The 22508-nt window shown below is 61.6% G+C and overlaps 2 protein-coding genes across 2 annotated transcripts; one reads left to right on the plus strand and one right to left on the minus strand.

The window, feature by feature from the left end:
* The first annotated feature begins 593 nt into the window (after window positions 1–593).
* Window positions 594–22186, plus strand: LIMS2 (LIM zinc finger domain containing 2). Its single transcript, XM_074363444.1, is given in 11 exon segments — window positions 594–791; window positions 6049–6208; window positions 8210–8276; window positions 8523–8643; window positions 17504–17653; window positions 18443–18593; window positions 19448–19540; window positions 20172–20220; window positions 20353–20428; window positions 21049–21163; window positions 21165–22186. Coding segments are annotated over 11 exon segments (1437 nt in total). The 5' UTR covers window positions 594–705; the 3' UTR covers window positions 21534–22186.
* GPR17 (G protein-coupled receptor 17) lies at window positions 11363–14481 on the minus strand. The gene is made up of 2 exons (XM_010954518.3): window positions 14361–14481; window positions 11363–12445 (listed from the first exon to the last, which is right to left on the minus strand). Exon 2 carries the CDS (start codon window positions 12380–12382, stop codon window positions 11363–11365), a length of 1020 nt encoding a protein of 339 aa, XP_010952820.1. The 5' UTR covers window positions 12383–12445; window positions 14361–14481.
* Window positions 22187–22508: the final 322 nt, after the last annotated feature.

The following is a 22508-nucleotide window of genomic DNA, read 5'->3' on the forward strand; positions in this document are numbered from 1 at the left end:
GCATGGGAACAGTATCTTCCTGGGGGTCTCCATCAGATCTGGGTGCTTCTGGTCTTGCTGGTGAGCTGGGGGCTTACCTGTCCTCTAGGATTTGACGGTGCAGACCTCTTTTGGGGTGCATGGCTATCTGCTGGCCAGATCCAGGGGACCAGCCTGCCCTGGTCTGGATCTCCTAGGTGGCCTTTGTGGTTGCAGGCTCTCAGGTAAGGGACCGAGGCAGAATGTGGGCACGTGTGGGAATCCCTCATCAGTTTCTTACCTGTTTGCAGGGTTCCTAGGCTGGATCAGCTCCATACTGCCCCCACCCCTCACATGACTGTACCATTATCGGCACGTCCAGGGGGCTTCAGGTTTCCTGGGAGGCTCCTGGCAGCCGGAGGTCCCCAGGCATCCTGCCCCGTCACTAGGGACCTCACCTCAGTGCTGTCTGGGATCTCCCTGGCGACTCCCCTCCCCAGCCCGGACCTAGCCCCGCCAGCCTCAGCTTTCACTCTGCTGCCCCCGCGGCGGGAACAATATCCTTTCTATTTGGAGTTGACTCCGCTGCCCTTTGGAGACCGCAGTGCGTAACGTGAGCTCCTGTGCCAAGGGGTGGGGGCCCGGGCGCACGCCGCCGTCCGGCCGCGGTGGCCGCCCGCCGCCGCACCTGCCCTCGGAGCCCGGGGATCAACGCCCGTTGGGTCGGAGCGGGAGGAGGCCCGCGCCATGGCGGCCCGACTGGGCGCGCTCGCCGCGTCGGGGCTGTACCGGCGGCGCCAGCACCGCCAGAGCCTGCCGCCCGCCGCGCCTGGGTAGGTGGCCGGGGGCGGGGCGGGGCGGGGTGGGGGCGGCCGGAGACAATGGCCGGAAAGCTGCAGCCGCAGGCCTTTCCTCGGACACCCGGCCTGGCTCTTCCGACGGCGATGGGCCCGGCGGCCCAGGGCGCGCGGACGGCGCCTGGGTTGGCGGCCAGACGGGGGAAGGGTGCGGCTTGATCCTGCTGGGTTTGCAGACCTGTGATCAACACCCTGGGGCCTGGCCCTGAGGATGGGGTGTTCAGGTAAGTTGTCCTCTGTCACTTCCATGCCCACTTTCGGCCTGGGATCACTTTCTGGCCGCTTTATAGACGAGCAGACTGAGTGGACAAGGAACTGCTGGACATCACCCATCCAAAAATTGGCTAAGCAGTGACTTGAAGCCAGGTTGGACTGACTCCAAAGCCTGAGCTGCTTTATCCCATGGGAAATGTCCCGTGTAGACAAATGATGGAAGCCCCTTTGGGGCTGAGAGGGGGAGCCTGTGGGGTTGAGGATGGTCCTCAGGACATCTCTGAGGTTGAGTTAACCTAGGGTGGGAGGGTCTGAGCTGGCACGTGGATGGTGGTGGAGCCCCCTGGGTGAGGGTCCGGTTGGGGAAGGGTGTTCCTGGACATGTTGAATTTGCAGTGCCTCGGGGGGAGGCATCTGGGTGGAAACATCCAGTAGAAAGTTGGGGAGACAGAGCAGTGAGGGCTCTCTGGGGTCTTGGGGTCTTTGGCATCAAAATGACAGGTGGGGCCCCAGAGTGGGGAGGAGCTCTGGGAGAGGACTGGAGGTTGGCAGGAGGGGGTGGGGATGGTGGGAGGAGACAGAGCAGCGGTCTCGGGGGCTGGGGGACTTGGAGGACCAGGGAAGGAGAGGAAGTCCAGGGGCAATGCTAAGAGTGCATCAAGAGGAAGAGGGCAGGTGGGGAACGGGAACAGAGGCCCAGAGGGCAGCTGTGGGATGTCTGTTGCAGCCGGTCCCCTCACCAGGGGAACCTGGGGCTCAGGAGGCCAAGTAACATACCTGAGTGAATGGGAACCCTCACTGCTTGGCCTCTGAATGACCCTGGACGTCTGCGAAGTGAGCCTGGATGCAGGGAGTGAGCGAGCAGGGCGCTGATGGGCCAGAGGCCATGCTGGAGAGTGGTTTCACAGGACAGATGCAGCGCAGGAGGGTGGCCCAGATGCACGGAGGGCAGGGGGTGTGATAATGATCAGGCCTCAGGAAATTCCACGTGTCCGGCATGCACAGATGCTAAACGTGACCTGTGAGCTTTTCTGTGAGCTTCTGGCTTGTGCCCTCCAGCTGTCTGTTTTCAGTGCCACACATTTAAAATGCCCCTACTTGAAAGTAAACAGCTGCTAGAGCAAAGGGGCAGGGCTGAGGCTTCAGGGAAAGCGCTGCAGTTTCCCGCAGGCTCTGTGCAGACTTGGAACACGTTTCCGGTGGTGTAAACAGTTGGGTAGCAGCCTGAGGCAGCACGTTGATTTTCTAGCGTCCCCATGGCTGGATGTCACCTTGGCTTTGTGGAAATTCCAGTTTTGTGACCCCTGCGGCTGGCCTCTGCCTGGCCTGGGAGGGGAGGGGCGGGAGGAGGCCCAGGCACTGGGGCAGCTTCTGCTTGAGCTCTGGAGGCCTTGCTGCAGTCAGTCCCCGCTCCTGCTCTGGGAACAGGGCCTGCCGCGGTACTGGTGCTCTATAAAGACCTGTTGGATGAAGGCGAGGAGGAGTCATGGGCTGTGCTTGCAGATGTGGCCTCAGTGAACCCCGCTAGCCCCTGGAGGTCACTGTTGCTGGCCCATTTAACAGATGAGGAAGCTGAGGTTCCCGGAGTACTTTGCTGCAGGTCACGCAGCTCGAGGGTGTCCGAGCCAGGGTGGAGCACGCATGCACATTGGCTGACCGCTGCGCTGAATGCTGTGCGGGTTTACCTGGCCTCAGTGACACCCACTCACCCTTGAGGCCAGAAAGACCCCGGTGGCTGGCCCCTGCCTGTTTATTCCCAGGCCCTCTCATCATCTTTCTAGACTGGGTGGGTGGGAGACCAGAGTGGAGGATGCTCTGGGGTTGTTGAAGAAAGAGTCTTGAATGGTCCTGCCTGTCTGATGCCACTGGGATCCGAGGGGACAAGAGAGAGCACAAGTCTGACCCTGTGTGACCCCAGCAGGTTTCTGACCCTCTCTGCACTTCAGTTTCTCTATCTGGACCAGCAGCCTCCCCTCACAAGGACTTGGCACAGAGAGGACTTCCCAGCCCCACCCTAGATAAAGCTCAGTGACATCTTGCAACGAATAGGCTGGTGTTGGCTGTCAAGATGGAGAGTGTCTGTGGAGAAGGGTACAGAGTGGGTGGGGGAGGTGACCACCCACCTCTCGCACCCACTGGCTGCCCCAGCTCAGGCAGTGACACCCCCGATGGCGCTTCTGTGGCCGTGTCCCCATGCCTCCTGCTCGGGAACACACGTGTGCACCCCACCCCTGCCCCAGCTCTGGGCTTCACCCTGGGACTGTTGGTGTGCTGTCCAGCAGGAGCAGAAGCATCTCCTTGTGGGTAGCTGGCAGACTGTGCTCCTGCTCTGGCCGGAATGTGTGAAGGAGGATGTGGAATGTAAGTCTCCCTCCCTCCGTCCTCTCACAGGGCAAGGGGTGCAGATGGCAGGCCTCCAGGCTGGACTGGGGCGGGGAGGCTCCCAGAGCTGCCTGAACCAGCAGCTCCCTTTATGCAGCACTGGGCCTGCCCGGCCCTGTGATCCACATGCTGTGCCTTCTCCACAGCACCTCTGCAGGGCGGTTCCGGCTACTCTGGTGACCTCTTTGCAGGTCCAGATGAGGCCCAGAGAAGCTGGTACCTCTTTCCAGGTGCACAGCTCATGTCCAGGTCTGTTAGGATTTAAACATGTTAGGTGGAGCCCGGAGCCCGGAGCCCGGAGTGGGTTCTCCTGCAGGAGACAGTGGGCATTTTCTTTGATGGGGCTGTGGTTCAGTTGTCAGGCACGTGGGCACGACTGTCCATCCGTCTTTCTTTGGCCAGTGGCCTGGAGTGTTGTCTGTTCCCGAGCAGGGGCGTGGGGATGCAGCCACAGAAGTGCCATCAGGGGTGCTCCGGGCTGAGACTTGGGCTGGGGCAGATAGCGGGTACAGGAGGTGGGTGGTCACCCCCACCCCCCACCTGCCTGTGCCAGGCAGGGCCTGTGCGAGGAACGTAGGGGACCAACGGCAAAACCCTTGACCCGAGACTCCCAGGGACCCAGCCAGGGAACTAGACCCAGACCAGTGGTGACAACACAAAGGTGCAGTCCCCGAGTGTCTGCCCTGATGCAGGGACCAGGGCTTTGGGGAGGCAAACAGAAGATGGCCGTGCTGCTGCGCTTGCATGGTTAGGGTCCAGAGGTCTGGATTTAAGCCCAGGGCTGGACTTGAATCCTTGTTTTGGCTTCATTTTCTGGGTCCTTTGAGTGGGGAATTCCAGGCCCAGAGTCACAGGATTTCCTGTTGATTTCTGACTTCTCCCAGATCCGCAAGGTCCTGTTCAAGGCCAGGCGTTACAACTTCCTCCTGGCCACCTCGGGTGTGTGTTTGGGGAGGACGAGGCCTCCAGGTTCACAGTGTTCTTGGGGCAGGAAACCATGCCTGTGCTGACCGAGTTCAGCCCAGTCCTCCACGGCCCCGTCTGTCCCCCTCAGAGTGGGCTGAGGGTGGTGGCTGCTGCACGCAGAGCCTTCTTGTCGTCTTGGGCTGTGCCCCACCCTTCCTCCCACTGCCCTGCTTCCTTGCCCCTGTGGCCTAAATGTGGATGTAGGAGGTGGCCTTGGTTGCCACAGCATGCCTGCGGACAGGCGGAGGCACACGGAAGTCCAGCATGCCTGGCAGTGCTTGGTGAAGAGCCTTCCAGCCCGGCCATGCCACGCGGGGTCTCTAAGCAGAGCAGAGAGGGGCTTCTGCCTGGGGCGGCAGCCCAGCCTCTGGCCCATATCTGTGTGGCAGCAGCCTTCTGTCTGCCGGACCCACTGTCCATGGTCCACACCTCGAGCTCCGAGAGGCAGAGCCTCTCCCACCTCCTGGGCTCACCCTGCCTGGGAAGCCTTCTTCCCTGTGATGGACACCCGAACACCCTGGCATGAGGACAGGCTGGAAAGATGTTCTCAGAAGCACCCGGCCTCTGTACGTGTCTACACGACATTGCCAGCTAATACCATCTCTGCTCCCTGAGCCCGCCTTTCCAGGCAGTGCCCCAGTCTATCAGAGTTGACATGAGACAAGATCTATCTGCCACCCTAGCAGCCGAAGGCATGGACATCAGGGAGCTGGAAGGTTGTAGAGGCTGTCGAGTGTACCACCAGGTCCTCCAGGTTGAGCCTTGGGGCCCAAGGCTGGAGCCATTGAAATCTGACTAGTTTGCATTCAAATCTGGACTCTGTCATCTGCTATGTGAGTTTGGGCATATCACTTAATCTCTCTGAGCCTTAAGTCTCACATCTGGAAAGCAGGGTTGCCTCGGGGATTCAGTAAAGATGTGAATACTGAGCTGCTCACCTGTGCCTGGGTGATGATATGTCCCGGAGATGCGCTCTGGTTCCCTGGGAGGGTGGTAGGAAGCACAGGAGGGAGCCGAGGTGGCTCTACACCTCAAAAGGTGACCCAGCACCATGACTGAGCAGCCTGGGGACCAAGAGTGGCATTGACAACCGTAGCACCATCCTCCTTCAATTTACAGTGGGCCAGGCACCCTGCTGAGGGCGTGTGTGCCCCTCACCTAACAGCCCATGACCCCTGGCCACAGCTGTGATTAGGGTCCTTCCACCGCTGGGCATCTGAGCTTGGGGGGTGAGGGACAGCCTGTGCCACACTAGATTCGACCCCTGGCTGCTCTGGCCAGTGTGTCCCTGGCAATGGCCTGGCTGGTACCTGACCCTCCGTGAAGTGCACAGGAGGCTGAGGGATGTGGGGGAAAGACATGGCTTCAGTCTGGTTCTGATCTAGGCTTTGCCTCCACCCACTGCAGCCAGTGTGACCTGGCACCTGGCATGTCCATGGCACACGGTGGCCATGGTGGGGTGTGGGCAGCCAGGCAGGGTGACCCGAGCTGGTGCCGGGCAGCTTGGCCTTGACCACGTGTCGCCAAGTCCCTGCAGTGCCAAGGGCATCCCTGGGGTGAGGAGGGCACGGTACCTCACCCTGGAAAGCATCTTAGCTCTTGAAGGAGGGGGCGTGGCCATCCCAGGCTGCGCTCCCCAGCCCTGACCTGCCCGCTCCTTCCTCCCTCCCAGTAACATGTCCAACGCCTTGGCCAACGCCGTGTGCCAGCGCTGCCAGGCGCGCTTCGCCCCTGCTGAGCGGATCGTCAACAGCAGTGGAGAGCTGTTCCACGAGCACTGCTTTGTCTGCGCCCAGTGCTTCCGGCCCTTCCCCGAGGGGCTCTTCTACGAGGTGAGGATGCTCTCCCAGCCCCTGACCTGGCTCTGGGTCTGCGCTCTGGGTGCCCATGGGCCATGCCTGGCTGGGGTCCCCCAGTGACCTGCGGGGCGGACAGGCCCGGCCTCAAGCCAAGGGAGGCACAGAACCTCGTCTACCACAGCTCAGGGCCCAGCCCTCACCTATGAGATGTGGACAGTGCTCTCCTGGTGGCCATGGGTGCTGGCTGAGAGTCACCATTCATCCCGCCACTTCCGGGCAGACTCCTTGCCCTGGTGGCACTGACCTTCCCTGGGGTCAGACAGTAAACATAACCAACACACAGTGTATCAGATGGTGCTGAGCGCTCTGGTTATAAGGAATTGGGGGTAGGAGATGTGATCAGGGAAGGTAATGTTTGAGCAGACCTGAAGGAGGTGAGGGAGCTTGCGCATACCTGCAGGAAGAGCTCTCAGCAGAAAGCACTGCAGGTGCAAAGGCCCTGAGGTTGGAGCAGGCAGGGTATTTGAGGAGCAGTGGGAGGCCGGTGTGATGGGAGTAGCAGCAGATGTTTGGCTTGTGGGCCTTCATGGGCCTTAGGCTTCACTCTAGGAGGGGCAGGAGCCACTGCAGGTCTGGAGGAGTCACACCAGCTGTCCAATATTAGAAAAGGACACTGGTCGCTATGCTGAGGAGAGAATGTGTGGGGCAGGCAGGGCCAGGAGCTAAGAGAACAGGTGGGACCTGAAGCCAATTACTGGAAGAATCCAGATAAAAGTGAAGGGGGCCTAGATTGTTCAGTTTTCAGCAGTCTTGCTAGCTGGCTGGCTGACACAGCCAGTATTCAAAATGAAACGACTGAAACATATGATGAGATAAAATTTTATAAAAACAAAGGTAACAAATACTCAAAACTCACCACCTCCTAATTATTTTATTTTACTATCTTCTATGACTTCTAGTACTGTACCTGTGTGGTGGGAGCACTGCACCGTGGTGGCTACCGACATCTCTTCTCAACCCCAGGGTCATGATGGTGGCTTGAAATTGACCATAGAAATTAACAAATGCTACAAAGGCAGCCCCAGAGCTGGTTGTTAAACATTGACCAGCACCATCCACAGAGAGCAGAGGCTGGCTAGGTTTCAAAGCTGGTGGGATCGGCCAATAGATGGCTGTGGGGCAGGTGATCTGCTTGGCAGAGGGAAAACCGCTGTTCTCTGTGGTGCCTCCTCGTGCTCAGGAAATAGTCGTCGCCGAAGGAATTTAAATTCCTGCAGCCTCTACAGGCTGCTAGGTGAGCTCTATCCAGTTGCAGCTTAATAAGACATTTTAGAGGACAGGAGAAAACCAAATAAAATTGTCAAGGCAGAAGAAAGCAGAGGCAGATGCTGGCCACACCTGGGGCCAGTGCACGGGCCCAACTGGCCCTGACAGGTGGGGACAGCAGCTGCGGGACTTGGGGCTCTCCCTGCCCCGCCCCCTTCCTGTGTCGTTCTTTCTGTCTCCCTTCCCTGTTTTTTTTTGTTTTTTTGTTTTTTCTTTTAATGGCCCCAGGGGAATGGGCTCCTCTCACAGGAAATAGGGCCAGGGACACACAGAATTCAAATTTGACCCCAGCCCTCTCCAGCCTCAACTTCCTCCCCTAGCCCTCAGCTTGCTCCCAGGACCAACACGGCCAAGGTCTTCAGTGAAGAGGTGCTGGCCTTGCCGAGTTGCCAGCTTCTTCAAGGCCCCTCAGCTGGCACTGTCCCCAGGTCGAACGGGCCAGTCCCTCCCGTCTCGGGCCTTGCCCTGGCTGCTCCCTGTCTGAAGTTCCCTCCTCGGAGTCCCCCCATCTGCAGCCTTTCCACTCCTTATCACCTCCTCCAGGAAGCCTCCCCCGCCCCCCGCTTCCTGTGGCCCTATCAGGTGCACAAAGTGGGATGCTTGTCCAGCCTCCCGAGGCAGGTCCCCACCTGACTAAGACTGGGGCCAGTGCAGCTCGGGGGAATGACGGTGGTGCCCTTGTCCTTTGTCTGCCGGCCCCCTTTGCAGTTCGAAGGTCGGAAGTACTGCGAACACGACTTCCAGATGCTGTTTGCGCCGTGCTGCGGGTCCTGCGGTAAGGACTGGCGGGAGACGGGCCTCTGGGCTGCCTGGGAAGCGGGTGGGCGAGCGGGAGGGAGGGCAACTTCCCAGACGGCCTGCGCCCTGTCTCTCTGAGCGTCAGCCTTTGGGCCCCTGCAGGCATCACCCTCCCAAGCCCTGGGAGGGGCGCCCTTGGACCACGAGGGCCAGTGTGGACGGGCTCAGCAGGGGGCTGCAGGGGTGGGTGGGCACAGGGCAAGCAGGGGCCTCTCTCTTCCAGGCGAGTTCATCGTTGGCCGTGTCATCAAGGCCATGAACAGCAACTGGCACCCCGGGTGCTTCCGCTGTGAGCTGTGTGACGTGGAACTGGCCGACCTGGGCTTCGTGAAGAACGCGGGCAGGTGAGATGCGGCGGGTCTTGGGGAGGGAGAGGCTCCTCCTCGGAGGTGCCAGGCCCGTTCCAGGCAGACAGGAGAGCCCTGTCCGGTTTACTGGTGAGGACCGAGGCTGGAGAGAGTGAGGGGTGAGTTGGGCTGGCTCAGACTCAAGGGTGTTCCCGGGAGCAGGCTGACAGTAGACTGAAGGGGGAAAGGCAGCCCAAGCGGGCGCTGTTAGACACAGTGGATGGATAAGGAGCTTGGAGTCAAGTTCCCACCCGCCTGGCCACCCCCACTGCTGACCCCAACCATCCACCTCCGTCCTCACCCCACCACGAGTGCTGCTGGAGAGACAGCAATCACCCATCCCAGCTGCTCCGAATTCAGGCCCGGGGTTCCTTAGAAGGCTAAGTTCTCATCTTCCACGAAGACTGGCTCTTTCTCCTCACCCCCTCCTCCCACCACCCATCCCCAGTGTGACAATCTCCCCTCCCCTTCCCTGCGGGGCCCCTGCGGCCTGGCACTGCCTGGGTCTGAGTGGAGGCCACGTCCCACACCCCCAAAGCCCTGCTCACTCCACACGCCTCCATGAGGGCTCCCAGCTCTGGTCACTCTCCCTCCCTTTCTTGTGGGTCAGGCTTGGTGGTTCCCATGTTTCACAACACCCTCTGAACCTTCCGCTGGGATTCTCCGCAGCCTTCTCCAGCACCCCCGCTGGCTTCTCCCGTCTGCTTCCTGCACCCTGTCTGGCTGGGGTCCCCATGGCCCCCGTGTTGCTCACTGCTGGCTCCTCTCGTGACTTCCCAGCAGACTTTACTGCAGCTCCCACACCTCCCTGGGGCCCCAGGACCCTGGGGGTCTCCTGCCCCGTGGCTGCTCTGTCCCTCTCCTCATCTGGTTCTCCTCCTCCCCCCATGTCTCCGTGTTGGGCTCGGTTGGGATTCTGCCCTGGGCCTAAAGTCTCAGAGCCTTAAATGGCATATACGTGCCAGAGAATTCAGATGTCCGCTCCCATCCCAGACCTCTCCCTTGGGATACTCTGCTGCCCATGTGCCATCTCCACGTGGTGTCCACCAGGCATCCCAGATGCACCAGATCCCAGCCAACCAGCTCTGAGTTTCTCCTCTGCCGACAGCCAAGTTTCCATGAAGAGCACGCCTGCCTGGTTGTCACCACCCTCGCTGTCCCGCTGTCCGTCTGCCTCCCACGCCCTCTCCTGTCTGGGCTTTCGTCCCCAGCTCCATTCCCTAGCCTCCTCCTGATGCTGCTGCAGTGATCCCGGCCATCTGCCTGCCCCACCGGAGATACAGGTCTACTGTCTTGGTGTCCGCAGGGCACTCAGCAGGAGCCTGAGTGTCAGGTGCTCACGTGAGAGGCTGCAGGTGGCAGATGGGGCAGCGGGGGTCCCGTGTTCATCGGTGGGACCCCCTGGCCAGCTGTGGGCCTGAGTAGCTCCTGTCTTTTTCCTGAGCCCAGCTTAGCTGTGACCCCACTGCTCCAGCGCTCTGCTGGGAGAGTCCAGAGAGGCTGGAAGCGCTCTGGAAAGTAAAGTATTACCGTGATGAAGGGAGGGGGTGCCCCACTCACACCCTCCCAGCCCAGGCTGGCACTTGGAGGCCTGAGGGGCAGAATGTCAGAGTCCCCGTCAGGCAGGGAGGCCGTGGGGCCACCAGAACCGCAATCCACATGCTGCCATTCCCAGATCACAGGGAAGAGAGGTTCTGGAAGGGGGTTTCATTAACCCAACAGAATAACCTTCGGCTGTTAAAAGTGCGGTGGTGTTTGTGGTCAGTAGAATCAAGTACAAAAGAGGAGAAGCTGTGAAGCAAAACGGCTCAGAGCTTGGCGAGCCAGGGCTGCTGGAGGCCTCAGGGAGGGAGTGGGACCACAGCCCTGCTGGGTCCAGGTCAGTGGGGGACATGTTCCCACAGCAGGCCATCCTCCTCCCCCACCAGTAACAGAGCTCAGCTCCCCTGGAGGGTCCACCCAGGCTGTGTGCTTGACCAGGACTCAGGAGGGACCAGGTAGCTGCCAGGAAGCTCTGGGATGGCCGGGCACGTGCAGGTCCGTGTGTGGGTTTCTGGCGGGAGAGAGCTGAGGTGCCCCCCGGGCCCTGTTTTGCTGGAGGTCCCCTGGCCACTGCCCTGAAATGTGCTTACAGTGTTCAGCTGTGATTTAGAGCTTGCATCCCCCGAACTCCGGGTCCTCTGGCAAAGGTGTCACAAAGGGAACTCAAAGCGCTTTGCGCTTCAGAGGAAATACTGAGACACCCTCCCTCTGCCGAGATTCCCGCGTCCCCTCTTCTGCTAGGCCGTTGGCAGCTGTCTCCCACGTTCTCCCTGCAAAGCTTCACCGGTGTCCTGGGAAGGAAGCCGGGGGGCTTGCAGGCAGCACTTGGGAAAGAAAGACACTCATTGTTCAGGAATGTTCCTCCCGCCTCCTCGCCACCTCTCCGCGGGGTGAAGGCACCGAGTGACTAGGGCCCGCGAGTGAGCAGGGCCAACGCCGTCTTTGCAGAGGGGCGGCCGTCCGGTCCCTCCTGTTCTCCCTCTCCTGGGCTTTGCGTATCAAGGAAGACAGACCTCAGCACCCGGTGATGAGCTCCAACCTCGGAGCAGGTGGTAGTGACCTGCTGCGGTCTCCGTGTCTTTTCTCGGGAATGACGGGGAGGAGATGGGCTCCTCCCTCATGGGTCCGAGGGGTCGTCCTTCTAGACTGGGCGGTGCTGCTGGTGGCCCTGGGCTCACAGCTCGGACCTGGCGCTAAGCGAGCTCTCGTTGGTCTTCCCGTCCGCACTGGGGGGTGGCCCCGAGAGCCTCCGGCCGCAGAGGAGGTTGCACAGGGCTTCTCGGAACTTCTCGGCCACGAAGAAGTACATGATGGGGTCGAGGGCGCCGTTGAGGCTGGTGAGACAGGAGGTGATGCGGTTGCCGAGCGCCAGGACGCGCTGGGCGGCGCACGAGGTGTGGTCCCCGCGGTAACGCAGCACGAAGACGGCGCGGTGCACGTGGTAGGGCACAAAGCAGACCAGGAAGATGGCCAGCACCATGGCGATCATGCGGACCGCCTTGTTCTTGAGGCGCTGCTCCACGCGGGGGCCCTGCCGCAGGCGGCGGATGATCAGCAGGTAGCAGGTGACCGTGGTGACGAATGGGAAGGTGAAGGCCACGGCCAGGGACGCGAGGGCGTGCTGGGAGGCCTTCTCTCGGTATAGCTGCAGGCAGACGACCGTGTGGTTGGTCCGCACGGTCTGCGGGCTCACCAGCAGCGGGGCCATGGCCACGGCCACCACCACCCAGAGGAAGGCGCAGGCCAGGTGGGCGTGAAGGGGCCGGCGGAGCTTGAGGGACTTGACGGGGTGCACGATGGCCAGGAAGCGGTCAGCGCTGATGCAGGTGAGGAAGTAGATGCTGGCGTACATGTTGAGGTAGAAGAGGAAGCCGGTCAGCCGGCACGGGATCTCCCCGAATGGCCAGTGGTTCCCGGAGAAGTGGTAGACGAGGCGGGTGGGCAGGACCAGCACGCAGGACAAGTCGGCCACAGCCAAGTGCATCAGGAACACGTTAGCCGGGGTGCCTGACTTGTGGTCCCGGACGAACAGCCACAGGGCCAGGGCGTTGCCGACAAAAGCCAGGATGAAGTCCAGGAGGTAGAAAGAGGCGAAGAGGACATTCTCCAGGGGCGTCTCCTGGCCACATCGCTCTGCGGGCGCCGGGGAGGAGTTGGCGATCAGACCTGGGGGGGCCACCTCGAGGCCATTCATGCTTCAGCGGGAGGCAGAGTCCGAGTGAGCCTGGAGGGAACAAGCAGACAGGCCCCAGAGAGCCTGGGACCAGAGGGGCGTCATCCTCTGAGGGCGTCCAGACATGAGCCTTTGGTCCCTACCCACCCCTGACCCCCGAATGGGCTGTCCCACGCTCGGCATTGTCTCAGGGATGGCTGAGGGCACCTGCTGTGTCCATCTGAGGGTGGCAGAAGAGGGGCTCACAGAGACCAGCTGCATCCCAGCAGCAGCAGGGGAGGAGCAGCAGGGGGAGGGGGTCGCTGTCCTGTCCAAGCTGGCTCTGCACTGAGCAAGTTCTCTATCAGCTTCTCCTGGCCTCTGCTCTCTCCCGGCATGGGAGCGGCTCTGTTAGCACCGCAGCCCCTGAGAGGGAGGCTGCTGGGTACCATCCCGGGATGGACATGGATGAAGGAGCAGGCATGGGGGGGGCGTCCTGTCCCGCCCTCCTGTCACAGAGGGAGCAGGATGGGTGGTCCAGACTGTGGGTGCCAGACTGTCTGGCCAGGCAGCACCTTGACCCTCCCCTTCATGCCTCACTGGCTACCACCAGGGATCCAAGGACGCCCCCTCGGCTCCAGCGTGGTTCAGGTCGCCTGAAATTCTAATAGAGATGATTTCTTGTTGTTCCCGGGCATGTGTGACCTGAGGGGGAAGGCCTGGGGCCAAGTGACCGAGGGGGCTTGTTGGAAACCTGGGGGTGGGGAGGGGCTGCAGGGGGCGGAGCTGGGTACCCTGCACTCCAGGCTGCCCCCAGACCCCAACTCTGCCCCACAGTACAGTTGTTCCCTGGCCCTTCCTGGAGGCCAGCCCACGGGTACCGACCACCTCCTCTGCCTGGCAGGAGCCTAGTGCTCCGCATGCCAGTCCCGAGGGGCAGGTGGACTTACCTCATTTTACAGGTTAGGAAATCGAGGCTCTGAATCAGCCCACTTGGCCAAGGTCATTTGGCTGGGGGCTGTGGCCCTGGACGTGCAAGTCAGATCAGGAAGACGGGGCAGGGACAGCCAGCACCTCCAGGGCACTGCCGTTCTTCTGGGGGCTGACAGGTCCCTAGGCCAGGCTCAGCACCTCCCCCTCAGGGCCTGGCCCCCGGACCGGTGACATAATTTGTGCCACCCCTTGTTGAAAAGTAGGCCTTTCAAGATGGTGACAGCAGAGTGGTAAACTGAGCACGGGGCCCTGCGTGACTGCCAGGCGGTCCCGGGTGGGCATGCCAGCCCCTGGCCTTCTGCTCCTGCCCAGCGCCCCCCGCCCCCAACCCCGTGAAGGCTGCATGCCCTTGCTCTCTCTAGGGTACAGACTTAACTTGAAAACACTTTCTGGCTTCCCTCTGGTTTGTTGAGGTTTCTCCACCCACCCCCTCCCCAGTTTGGGGACTTTTGCTGCGGGTTTTGTGGCGTGTTCTGAAGTGGCTCTCTGCTACTTTCTCCACATGTCCCTGGAAACGCCTGCGCTCACTGCCCCTCAACGCTCTGCTCCAGGCAGGATGGCTGGGGTGTGTGGAGTGTGGCCTGGGCCTGGGCAGGGTTGGGGCCTGACCGTGGGTCAGGTGCAGGCCTGGGCCTCCTTGGAGGGGACGTGCCAGTGGGAGGAGGCCCGCAGTGGCCGTCTCCCAGGCATCGCCAGCACCTCTCCCCCTTGAGGCCCTCCCCGCGACCGACCAACCGGGCTGGAGGTGAGGAGTGTAGGGGCTGTCCCCGCAGCCCCGGGACAGCAGCAGGGCACTCACTCACCAGTTATAAGCCCTGAAGGTGAGACGGGAGCAGCGCTCTGTGGGCGGCTCTGATTCAGACTGGGGCGGCCTGGACAGATAGGTGGAACCATGACCAACCACAGAGGCGTCTCGAGGGCGGGGACACTTGTCCCTGCCCTGCTCCGAGTCTGCGTCTGCTGGGCCCCAGCTCCCTGCCCGCCCTGTCCCACCTGCCCCACCTGCCCCGTCTGACCTTGCCCTTACCTCTTACTGCCGGTCCCAGGGTGGCAGGTGGACTGCAGCCTGTGGGTGGTGGTGCGGGCGGTGGGCTCCGAGCAGCTGTGCTGGACAGCCGTCTATTTAAGGAGAGGAGGGGAGGCTGCAGCCCCTCAGGCCCTGAAAGGCTGCTTCATTCCTCAGGAGTCCCCTGTGTGATGGGCCACTCCTACAGCTGCCTCTGTTGCTGATGGGCAGTGAATATTCCAGTGTGTCCCAGCCATCCCCCCACCCCCCCCAGCTTGGCCACTGAGCGTCACAGAGGCCAAGTGTGTGACTGTCTTAGAATCCGTGGAGTGGGCGCCGGCCGGGTGGAGGGACTGGCTGGGACCAACAGACACAACAGAACGTTTCAGAACAGGGTAATTTCCTACCAGTGATGGGGGGGCACAGGGAGGGGCTGGCTGCCATGGCAACGGGCCTGGGCTCCCGAGCCTGCTCCCGCCAGCAGCAAAGTGGGGCTTGTGAATGGGAAGGGTGGGAGCCGGGGAGTTTGTTTCATCGAATGAGAGGGGACTCTTTCAGGACACTGGCTGTAGGGTCCCTGTGTCTGCCCCGTATAATTAGGCCCCGTTTGGGTATGTGGAATAAATCATGGCCTTTATCTTGAGTGCGGCCCAGCTGCAGGCTGCCTCATAATGGGGCGCTGTCTGCCTGTGAGGATCGGGAGGCCCGGGTGGGCTCCTTCTCTGGATGGGAGGCCTGGGAAGACGGCCACTGCTGTCTGCTGGCCCCCAGGACTCCTCCTAGGAGTGGCCGGAGGCTGAGGGCTGTTTGGATGTTGACAGGGGCCGCTCCTAAGATGGCTCGAGTGAAGCTGGTTTGCCCCTGTCTTTTCAAAAACAATGTGTCCAGTAACACAGGGAATCAAATCATCACTCCTAATTTCAAAAGACTAACTTTTTTAGTTAAAAGGTTTAAAAATGCACACGGCTATGGTTGGGAAGTCCCTGCCCCAAGGGCTGTCTGAAATATGTTCTTTCACATTTCACATCCTGTGCACTTGGGATTGCTGCCCATTTTACAGACGAGGAAACTGAGGCTCAGAGAGGCACCATTACTGGCCAGGGACCAGGACTCAAGCACATGTCCCTCAAAAACTTAGGCTGCGTGTGTGTTTTGTTCTGTTCTTCTGTCGCATCTCGATGGTAGAATTCTGAGGTTCCATTCTCCTCCTGCCCAGGAACGAATTCTGCACATTGCCCTTAGATCTGGCACAGGATCAGGTCTGTTGAAAAGATGTTTCCCATCTGGGGTTCCTTCAGGAAAGCTGGGCTCCACAGCTCTATGTTGCCTGGGAGCCGGGTGTGTGTGTACGTGCGTGTGTGTCCGTGTGCAGCCCCCTGGGAGTGGCCATCTGGGAGAACTGGCTCACGGTGGCTTAAAATGATGGGGCTGGCTGGCTGCCCAGAGCACGCATTTCTGTTGTCCAGGGATTGATGACAGTGGCTTTAAGGGCGTTGACGATTACAGCAGAATTTGGGGGAGTTGCGCTAATTTCTGTAGCTTTGTAACAGAAGTCATTCCATGTGGGTTGAATGTTGTCCTGCTAAGAGGAGTTGCCAAAACGGGAGTGGGGTTGCGGGGAATAAATGCTGTGCGGCAGGGGTGGTGCCAGGGGTCTGCTGTGCTGTCCGGATGCGGGTGGGGTGGGGACAGCCCAGTGGGCTTCAGGGATCCGGGGCCGGAAAGGGGCCGGAAATGGGCTAGGCCACGCAGGAGATGGAGACTGAGCCACAGGCCACGTCTGTGGTCCCTGGCTGGGTCGAGCGTGCCGGGGTCCCAGGGCCAGGAGACGGCCTTCCAGTCTCGGTCTGGCCACGCTGTTGTGGGGAGATGGTACCAGCCTCCTTCCCTTCCTGTCTCTCACAGTCATTCAGTCACTCATGCATCAGAAGACTCATCCTGAGCCGTGGCCCTGGGTGGTGCACACGGGGTCTGAGGAGCACGGCCGGAGCCAGTCAGCAGCATAGCAGGTGGTTGCGGCATTCGCTGGGGTCCTTGCCCTTTGCCCCCGGGGTTGGGGGACAAGACCCCCACAGGGCAAGCAGCATGGAGTCCAGACCCAACTGAGGTGGTGGGCCCTGCGGTCAAGGGCATGGACGTGGAGTTGGCTGCCCTGGCACCCAGGATCTGCCCACCGCACCTGGTGGGGGTCCTTAGTCTGAGAGTTCATGTGTTACGTAGACACCTTGACCTGCCTGTAAAAGAGGCCGACACCAGGATCAGGTCACTGTGGACACTGCCGAGATGGAGCTGGGGGCCTGGGATAGGAGGGTGGGTGGGACCAGATGCATTGCAAGCACTTACAGATCGGGGTGGCAGGTGGGGGGTGGGGAGCAGCGGATTGGGGCCTTTGTACATTATTGCCTGGGGACCCTGCCTCTAAATTCCTGTCGCCTTTGAGGCCCAAGGAAACAGAAACCACGTTGATTTGTCCCAGTGGAGCCCACAGCTGTTGCCCAATGCAGGGAGCAGCATCAGAAGTCACTCTGAGCTCTTTACAAAAAAAGACTCTTGTGATGGCAGTTCCTGGGTTTGGGGCCCCATCTGACACAGCTGTGCTTGTCTTTGGAGACAGAGAGAGCCTGTGCGTGTCTGGGCTCCTCTTTGTCAGGCAGACCCCTGAGGAAGCAGGCGTGCGGGCCCGACCAGCCTGACCGCCTTGGCCCCTCGGCTGGGCAAAGTGGGGTTTTCAGGCTGATGGTCACTGGCCAGTTACTCACGTGTGTTAAAAGACATATGAAGAATAAAACACATTTTGCAGCCAATGTCACTGAAATGTCGGCTCTATTCCACCCGATGTCCTAGGCACGGAAAAAGTGTTAAGAAGAAAGTATAATGTCTGCCCTACTGTCAAAGACGGCAGACACCAACAAGCTGCTGTATTTCCTTCTGGTCTTTGTCCTGTGTGGAGGCGCCCTTCATAGAGGGCACCTGGTGGCCTTCCGGGCCTCTGGGACGGTTACCTGATTTTCTGGTCCACCAGGCCAAGCTCTGGAGGCTTCCTGGCATTCCTTCAAGTCTTGGGGGTGGGGAGATGCCTTCTGGAGGGGAATGGGGGAGGCCCTGGCTGTCTGGGGAGGAAGAGGAGTGGGTCTAACCCCCGATGCCCACCTCACCGCCCGCAGGCACCTGTGCCGACCTTGCCACAACCGGGAGAAGGCCAAGGGCCTGGGCAGGTATGTCTGCCAGCGGTGTCACCTGGTCATTGACGAGCAGCCTCTCATGTTCCAGAATGACGCCTACCACCCGGACCACTTCAGCTGCACCCACTGCGGGTATGTGCACAGCCAGTTCCCAGCCGCCTGGGCGGGTGGGGAGCCCGGGGGAGCTGGGACACCCGCCCAGGGCGGTGATGGGGCAGAAGAGGACCAGGTGGGAGAGGGAGGCATCCGGAGGGTGGGGTGCAGGGCCGGGAAGGTACTCTAGCAGGAACCCCTCTCTCCAGGGCTCTGTTCAGAGGGGCCCTTTTTAAAATTTTTTTTTTACTTCATTACTTTTTTGGTTTGTTTTTTGTGGGTAGAGTTAATTAGGTTTATTTTTTAATGGCGGTCCTGGGGACTGAACCCAGAACCTCATGCATGCTAAGCACGTGCTCTACCACTGAGCTGTACCCCCTCCCCCGCCACCCAACCTGGGAGGGCCTGAGAGACTTGGGTGAGGTCTGGCCGGCCCCCAGACAGAGCCGAGAGGAAGGGGTCGAGGGCGAGGGTGCGGAGGGCAGGGGTGAAGAGGAGGGGTTGGTGGTGGCGTTGGGGAGGGAGGGAGGAGGGGAGGAGGCTGCAGCGCGTCCCCCTCCCATGTCACAGACACTGGGTCTGGTCCCGAGGGCCCCGGAGAACAGAGCTGCTTCTCAGAGGGCGAACACTGGCCGCCTTCTGCAAGGGCCGTGTGGAGCCCCAGGCCCGGGGGCCTGTCTGGGCCACAGGAAGTGTCCAAAGACAGCAGATATCAAGGTGCCGCCCGCCCCGGGGTCTCTGCTGGGACAGAGCGAGGCCCCCCCAGAAGCTGCCTCCCTGGACCTGGAGGGGCTGGGGCATCACCCGGGGCTCCGTGCTGTCTTCCAGGAAGGAGCTGACGGCTGAGGCCCGGGAGCGGAAGGGCGAGCTCTACTGCCTGCCCTGCCACGACAAGATGGGCGTGCCCATCTGCGGGGCCTGCCGCCGGCCCATCGAGGGCCGCGTGGTCAACGCGCTGGGCAAGCAGTGGCACGTGGAGGTGAGCGAGGCCGGCCCTGCAGCCCCACCCCACCCCCAGGCCGGGTGGCCGGCTCCCGGCAGGGACCTTCCTCTTGGGTGGCACCCCTCCTCGCCCCTGGCTGGGGACACGTCCCTCTGCAGAACCCAGGAGATCTGAGTACACAGACTGGCTGGGCAGGCACACCCCCTTCCCTCCTCCCCATCCTCGCCTTCTAGAGGTTTCCAAAGTCATGAGAAAACCACAGGGACATTTGCCCGAGGCGCCCTGTGGGATTGGGGTTCACAGAACTGGCTGCATGTCCGGCCCCATGAGACACAGAAGCTGGGCACACCTGCCCTGAGCTGCTTAGGTGGGTCCCCCAGGGTCACCTGGAATGCTCAGCTCTGTGCTGGGGGTTCCAAAGGCCTCATGGACACTACTGGGAAGGGAGGTGTGCAGGCCTAGTGCCTCAGTGGCACTCTGCTTTGGGTGGCCTCTTTGCGAAGATCCTGACGCAGACTCCGGTCCCCAGTTCCCTGGGGGAGGGTGAATCCTCACACGCCCAAGCCTCTGTCAATGCAACGATGCGCCCGGTGACTCTGGGCTTGTAGAGACGTCCAGGGGAGCCAGCGCGGGCAGCCCTCCAGGCCACAGGCCACGCCAGTGCCTGACACCTGGGGCTGAGGGTGCCGAGATTCGGAACAGGCCCCGCGAGGTCAGTGCCACCAGTGTCACTGTGTTTTAGGGAAGGAGCGGGGTCTGCTGACCTGGGGCAGTCCATGGAGGGGTCAGCTCCACCGGCCTCTGCTTCCCGTTTATTCCGGTGACTGCTGTCTCCTGGGGTGGGGGGTGGGGTGCCAGCCCTGACGCGGTCCCGCCCCCTCTCCCCCCAGCACTTTGTCTGCGCCAAGTGCGAGAAGCCGTTCCTGGGCCACCGGCACTACGAGAAGAAGGGCCTGGCCTACTGTGAGACCCACTACAACCAGGTGTGGCCCGGGGTGGAGGACGGGCTGGCTGGGCCTGCAAGGCACAGCTTGGTGGGGAGGCTGCCCGCCTCTGTGAGGGTCTGAGGGCAGTGGGGAACCCGCAGGGAGGCAGGAGGGGGTGTGGGGAGCTCCACAGGAGCCCTGCTGTGGGTGCTCAGGGTCTTAGGACCTGGGAAGCCCTCTTGGCCTTGGCGTTCCCATTTAAGAAATGAGCCTGGTGGCCCAGGCCTGCTGAGAGGACTGAGGGAGGTGACAGTATGAAGTCCTGGGCTCACAGGGGTGACATGTGCCACCATCCTCCTCCCTCCTGCCAAGCCTGGCAAGTCTGCCGAGCCACTCTAGTGCACAGGACAGTGTTACTGCCCTGGCCACACTCCTTAGACACCAGCAGGAACAGAGTGGCCTTTGGGGAGCTATGCCCCAACCTGCTGTCTTTCCCCGGGTGGGGGGTGATTTTGATGGGTACCGGTGTGCTTGCCTCAGGCCTGAGGCTGTGCCCTGGCAGGAGGGGCCCAGGAGGCCCAGGGGGAAGCTGAGAGCTGCCCTTTGGGGTAAGGTGGGGACCATCTCCCTGGCGCTGGGCTGGGGACATGAATGACTGCAGTGTGATTAACACCTGCTCTGTCCACAGCTCTTTGGGGATGTCTGCTACAACTGCGGCCGTGTGATCGAGGGTGATGGTAAGGCCCCTCTGTCCCTGTCCTCCGCCCCCCTCCACCTCCGGGCTGTGGGCCCTGCAGCTGCGCGCCCAGCTGGCCCTCCCTGCACAGCTGGGCCCGTGGCTGAGGCCTGCTTATGTCTGCCCCTCACAGTGGTGTCAGCCCTCAACAAAGCCTGGTGTGTGAACTGCTTCTCCTGCTCCACCTGCAACAGCAGGCTCACCCTGAAGTAAGTCATGCCGGCCTCCCAGGGCCCGAGGGGGTGGACAGGGACCTACCCAGCATCCCCGTCCCTCCTCCTGGGGCCTGTCGGGGGCCCGGGCTGGAACTGGCTTTTCAGAGCCTCCTCCCTTCATCGGGCCTTCCCTGAATGCCCACTGTGATGAGGCTCTGGGGATGCAGCGGGAGTAGGGGACAGCCCCAGCCTCAAGAAGTCAGGTCCAGGGACCCCCAGGGCACCGTGAGAGGAGGAGTCAGACCACCCTTCAACACCCAAAAGACACTGGGCTCCTGGGAGGGCAGGGCACCCCCGCTCAGGGGACAGCACACTCAGAGGCAAGGAGCCAGACCTCGTGTAGGAGGCCGAGGGGGGCAGGATGGCTGGAGCTGTGAGGTGAGGTACAGCCCCGTTTCCGAGGCCAACAGGGAGCCATGGAAGGTTGTGGAGTGCCAGCATTTAAGTGAAGTCTCTAGGCAAAAAGGGAGGCCTGGAGGCCCATCTCCTCTGGCGGCCCATCTCCTCTGGCCCAGAGGTCGCCTCAGGGTTGGGCTTCCTGGCGGGGGAGCTGGTGGGCTCAGGGTGGGAGTCAGGAGACCCGGGCAGTCCTGAGAGCCGCCCATCCTCCCCAGGAACAAGTTTGTGGAGTTCGACATGAAGCCTGTGTGTAAGCGGTGCTACGAGAAGTTCCCGCTGGAGCTGAAGAAGCGGCTGAAGAAGCTGGTGGAGCTGGCAGCCCGCAGGGCTCAGCCCAAGTCCGCAGGCCTTCACCCTGCCTGAGAGCCCACCCTGCCCACCTGTCCTCCTGTCCATCCGTCTCCTGCCCACCTGTCCTACCCACCTGTCCTCTTGTCTGCCCGTCCCTTGTCCTTCCATCTCCTGCCCCCTGCCCCCCTGCCAGCCTGTCCACCTGTCCATTGGTCTTCCTGACCGCCTACCCTTCTATCTGCCTCCTGCCCTCCTGCCCACCCACACTCCTGTCCATCCATCCCCCGTCCGCCTGTTGTCCTGCCCACCCATCCTCCTGTCCATCTGTCCTCCAGCTCACCTGTCCTCTTATCCATCTGTCTCCTGCCCACCTGTCCTCCTGTCCATCATACCCCCGTCCACCTGTTGAACTGCCCACCTGTCCTGTGCATCCGTCCTCTTGCTCCTGGGGCCCCTTCTGTTGGTGGCTTCGCTCCTCCCCCTGCTCCCTGTACCTGTTGCCTCTTCCATCTCCTCCCTCTGTTCCCTCCTCTCCATCCCTTCATGCAGCCATAGGGCAGGGCCCCAGAGGTGGTGAGCCTGTGACAGGTCCACGTCCACAGCTTCAACCCAAGGTCCTCCAGGAACAGGAGCAAATTGGGGCCGGAGTCCTGGCCTGGCTTCTCCTGACCTGTCCCATCCCCGCAGGTGGCCTCGGGGGCCCTACTACACACACACATGCAGCCTGCAGCCAGGCCACCACCGCAGCCCGGGGGCCATGCAGGTGAGGGGCCTCTAGGGAACCTTCCTTCTACCCCCCGACCACGCGCTCACTCAACCAAAGAGAATTCCTGCCTGCAGACCAGGCCAGCCAGTCCTGCCACCTCACCCCACGGAGCAGCAGGCAGGACGAGGACCCCGCCACCAAGGCGCTTGCTGGCCCTCCGGGTGTGGCTGGGCCAGGAGGTGGCGGGTGTGGGTGGGTGGCTTATTCCAGCCTCCGGGGAGGACGCTTCCTCCGCACAGGACCTGGCATCGGGCCTCACACTCGCACAGCAAATGAAGGCTTTTTATGCAACCTCAGGGCCTGTGTGGTTTGTGGCCCCGGAGGAGGATGTGGGGCGGCGGGCGGCCTCTGGACATGCTGCCGCAGGGCTGTTGAACACTTAAGACGCCAGGCAGGATGGATGTCCTGTGGCCTGGCTGCCAGCAGGGCCTGGAGAGGAGGCCCGCAGCAACCCTCAGGCCTTGGAGGCCTGCCCGGCGGGTGGAGTCAGGGGCCAGGGCCGTGGGGGCGAACCCAGGCCTCCAGGGCCCTGTATCCAGCTCTGCGCTCTGTCCAGGCAGAGGCTGCCTGAGCATGAAGCCAGCGGCCTGGCCTGCATCTCCGCCAGACCCTCCTGGC

Source organism: Camelus bactrianus, chromosome 5, assembly GCF_048773025.1.
Source record: "Camelus bactrianus isolate YW-2024 breed Bactrian camel chromosome 5, ASM4877302v1, whole genome shotgun sequence".
In the NCBI taxonomy this organism is placed as follows: domain Eukaryota; kingdom Metazoa; phylum Chordata; class Mammalia; order Artiodactyla; family Camelidae; genus Camelus; species Camelus bactrianus.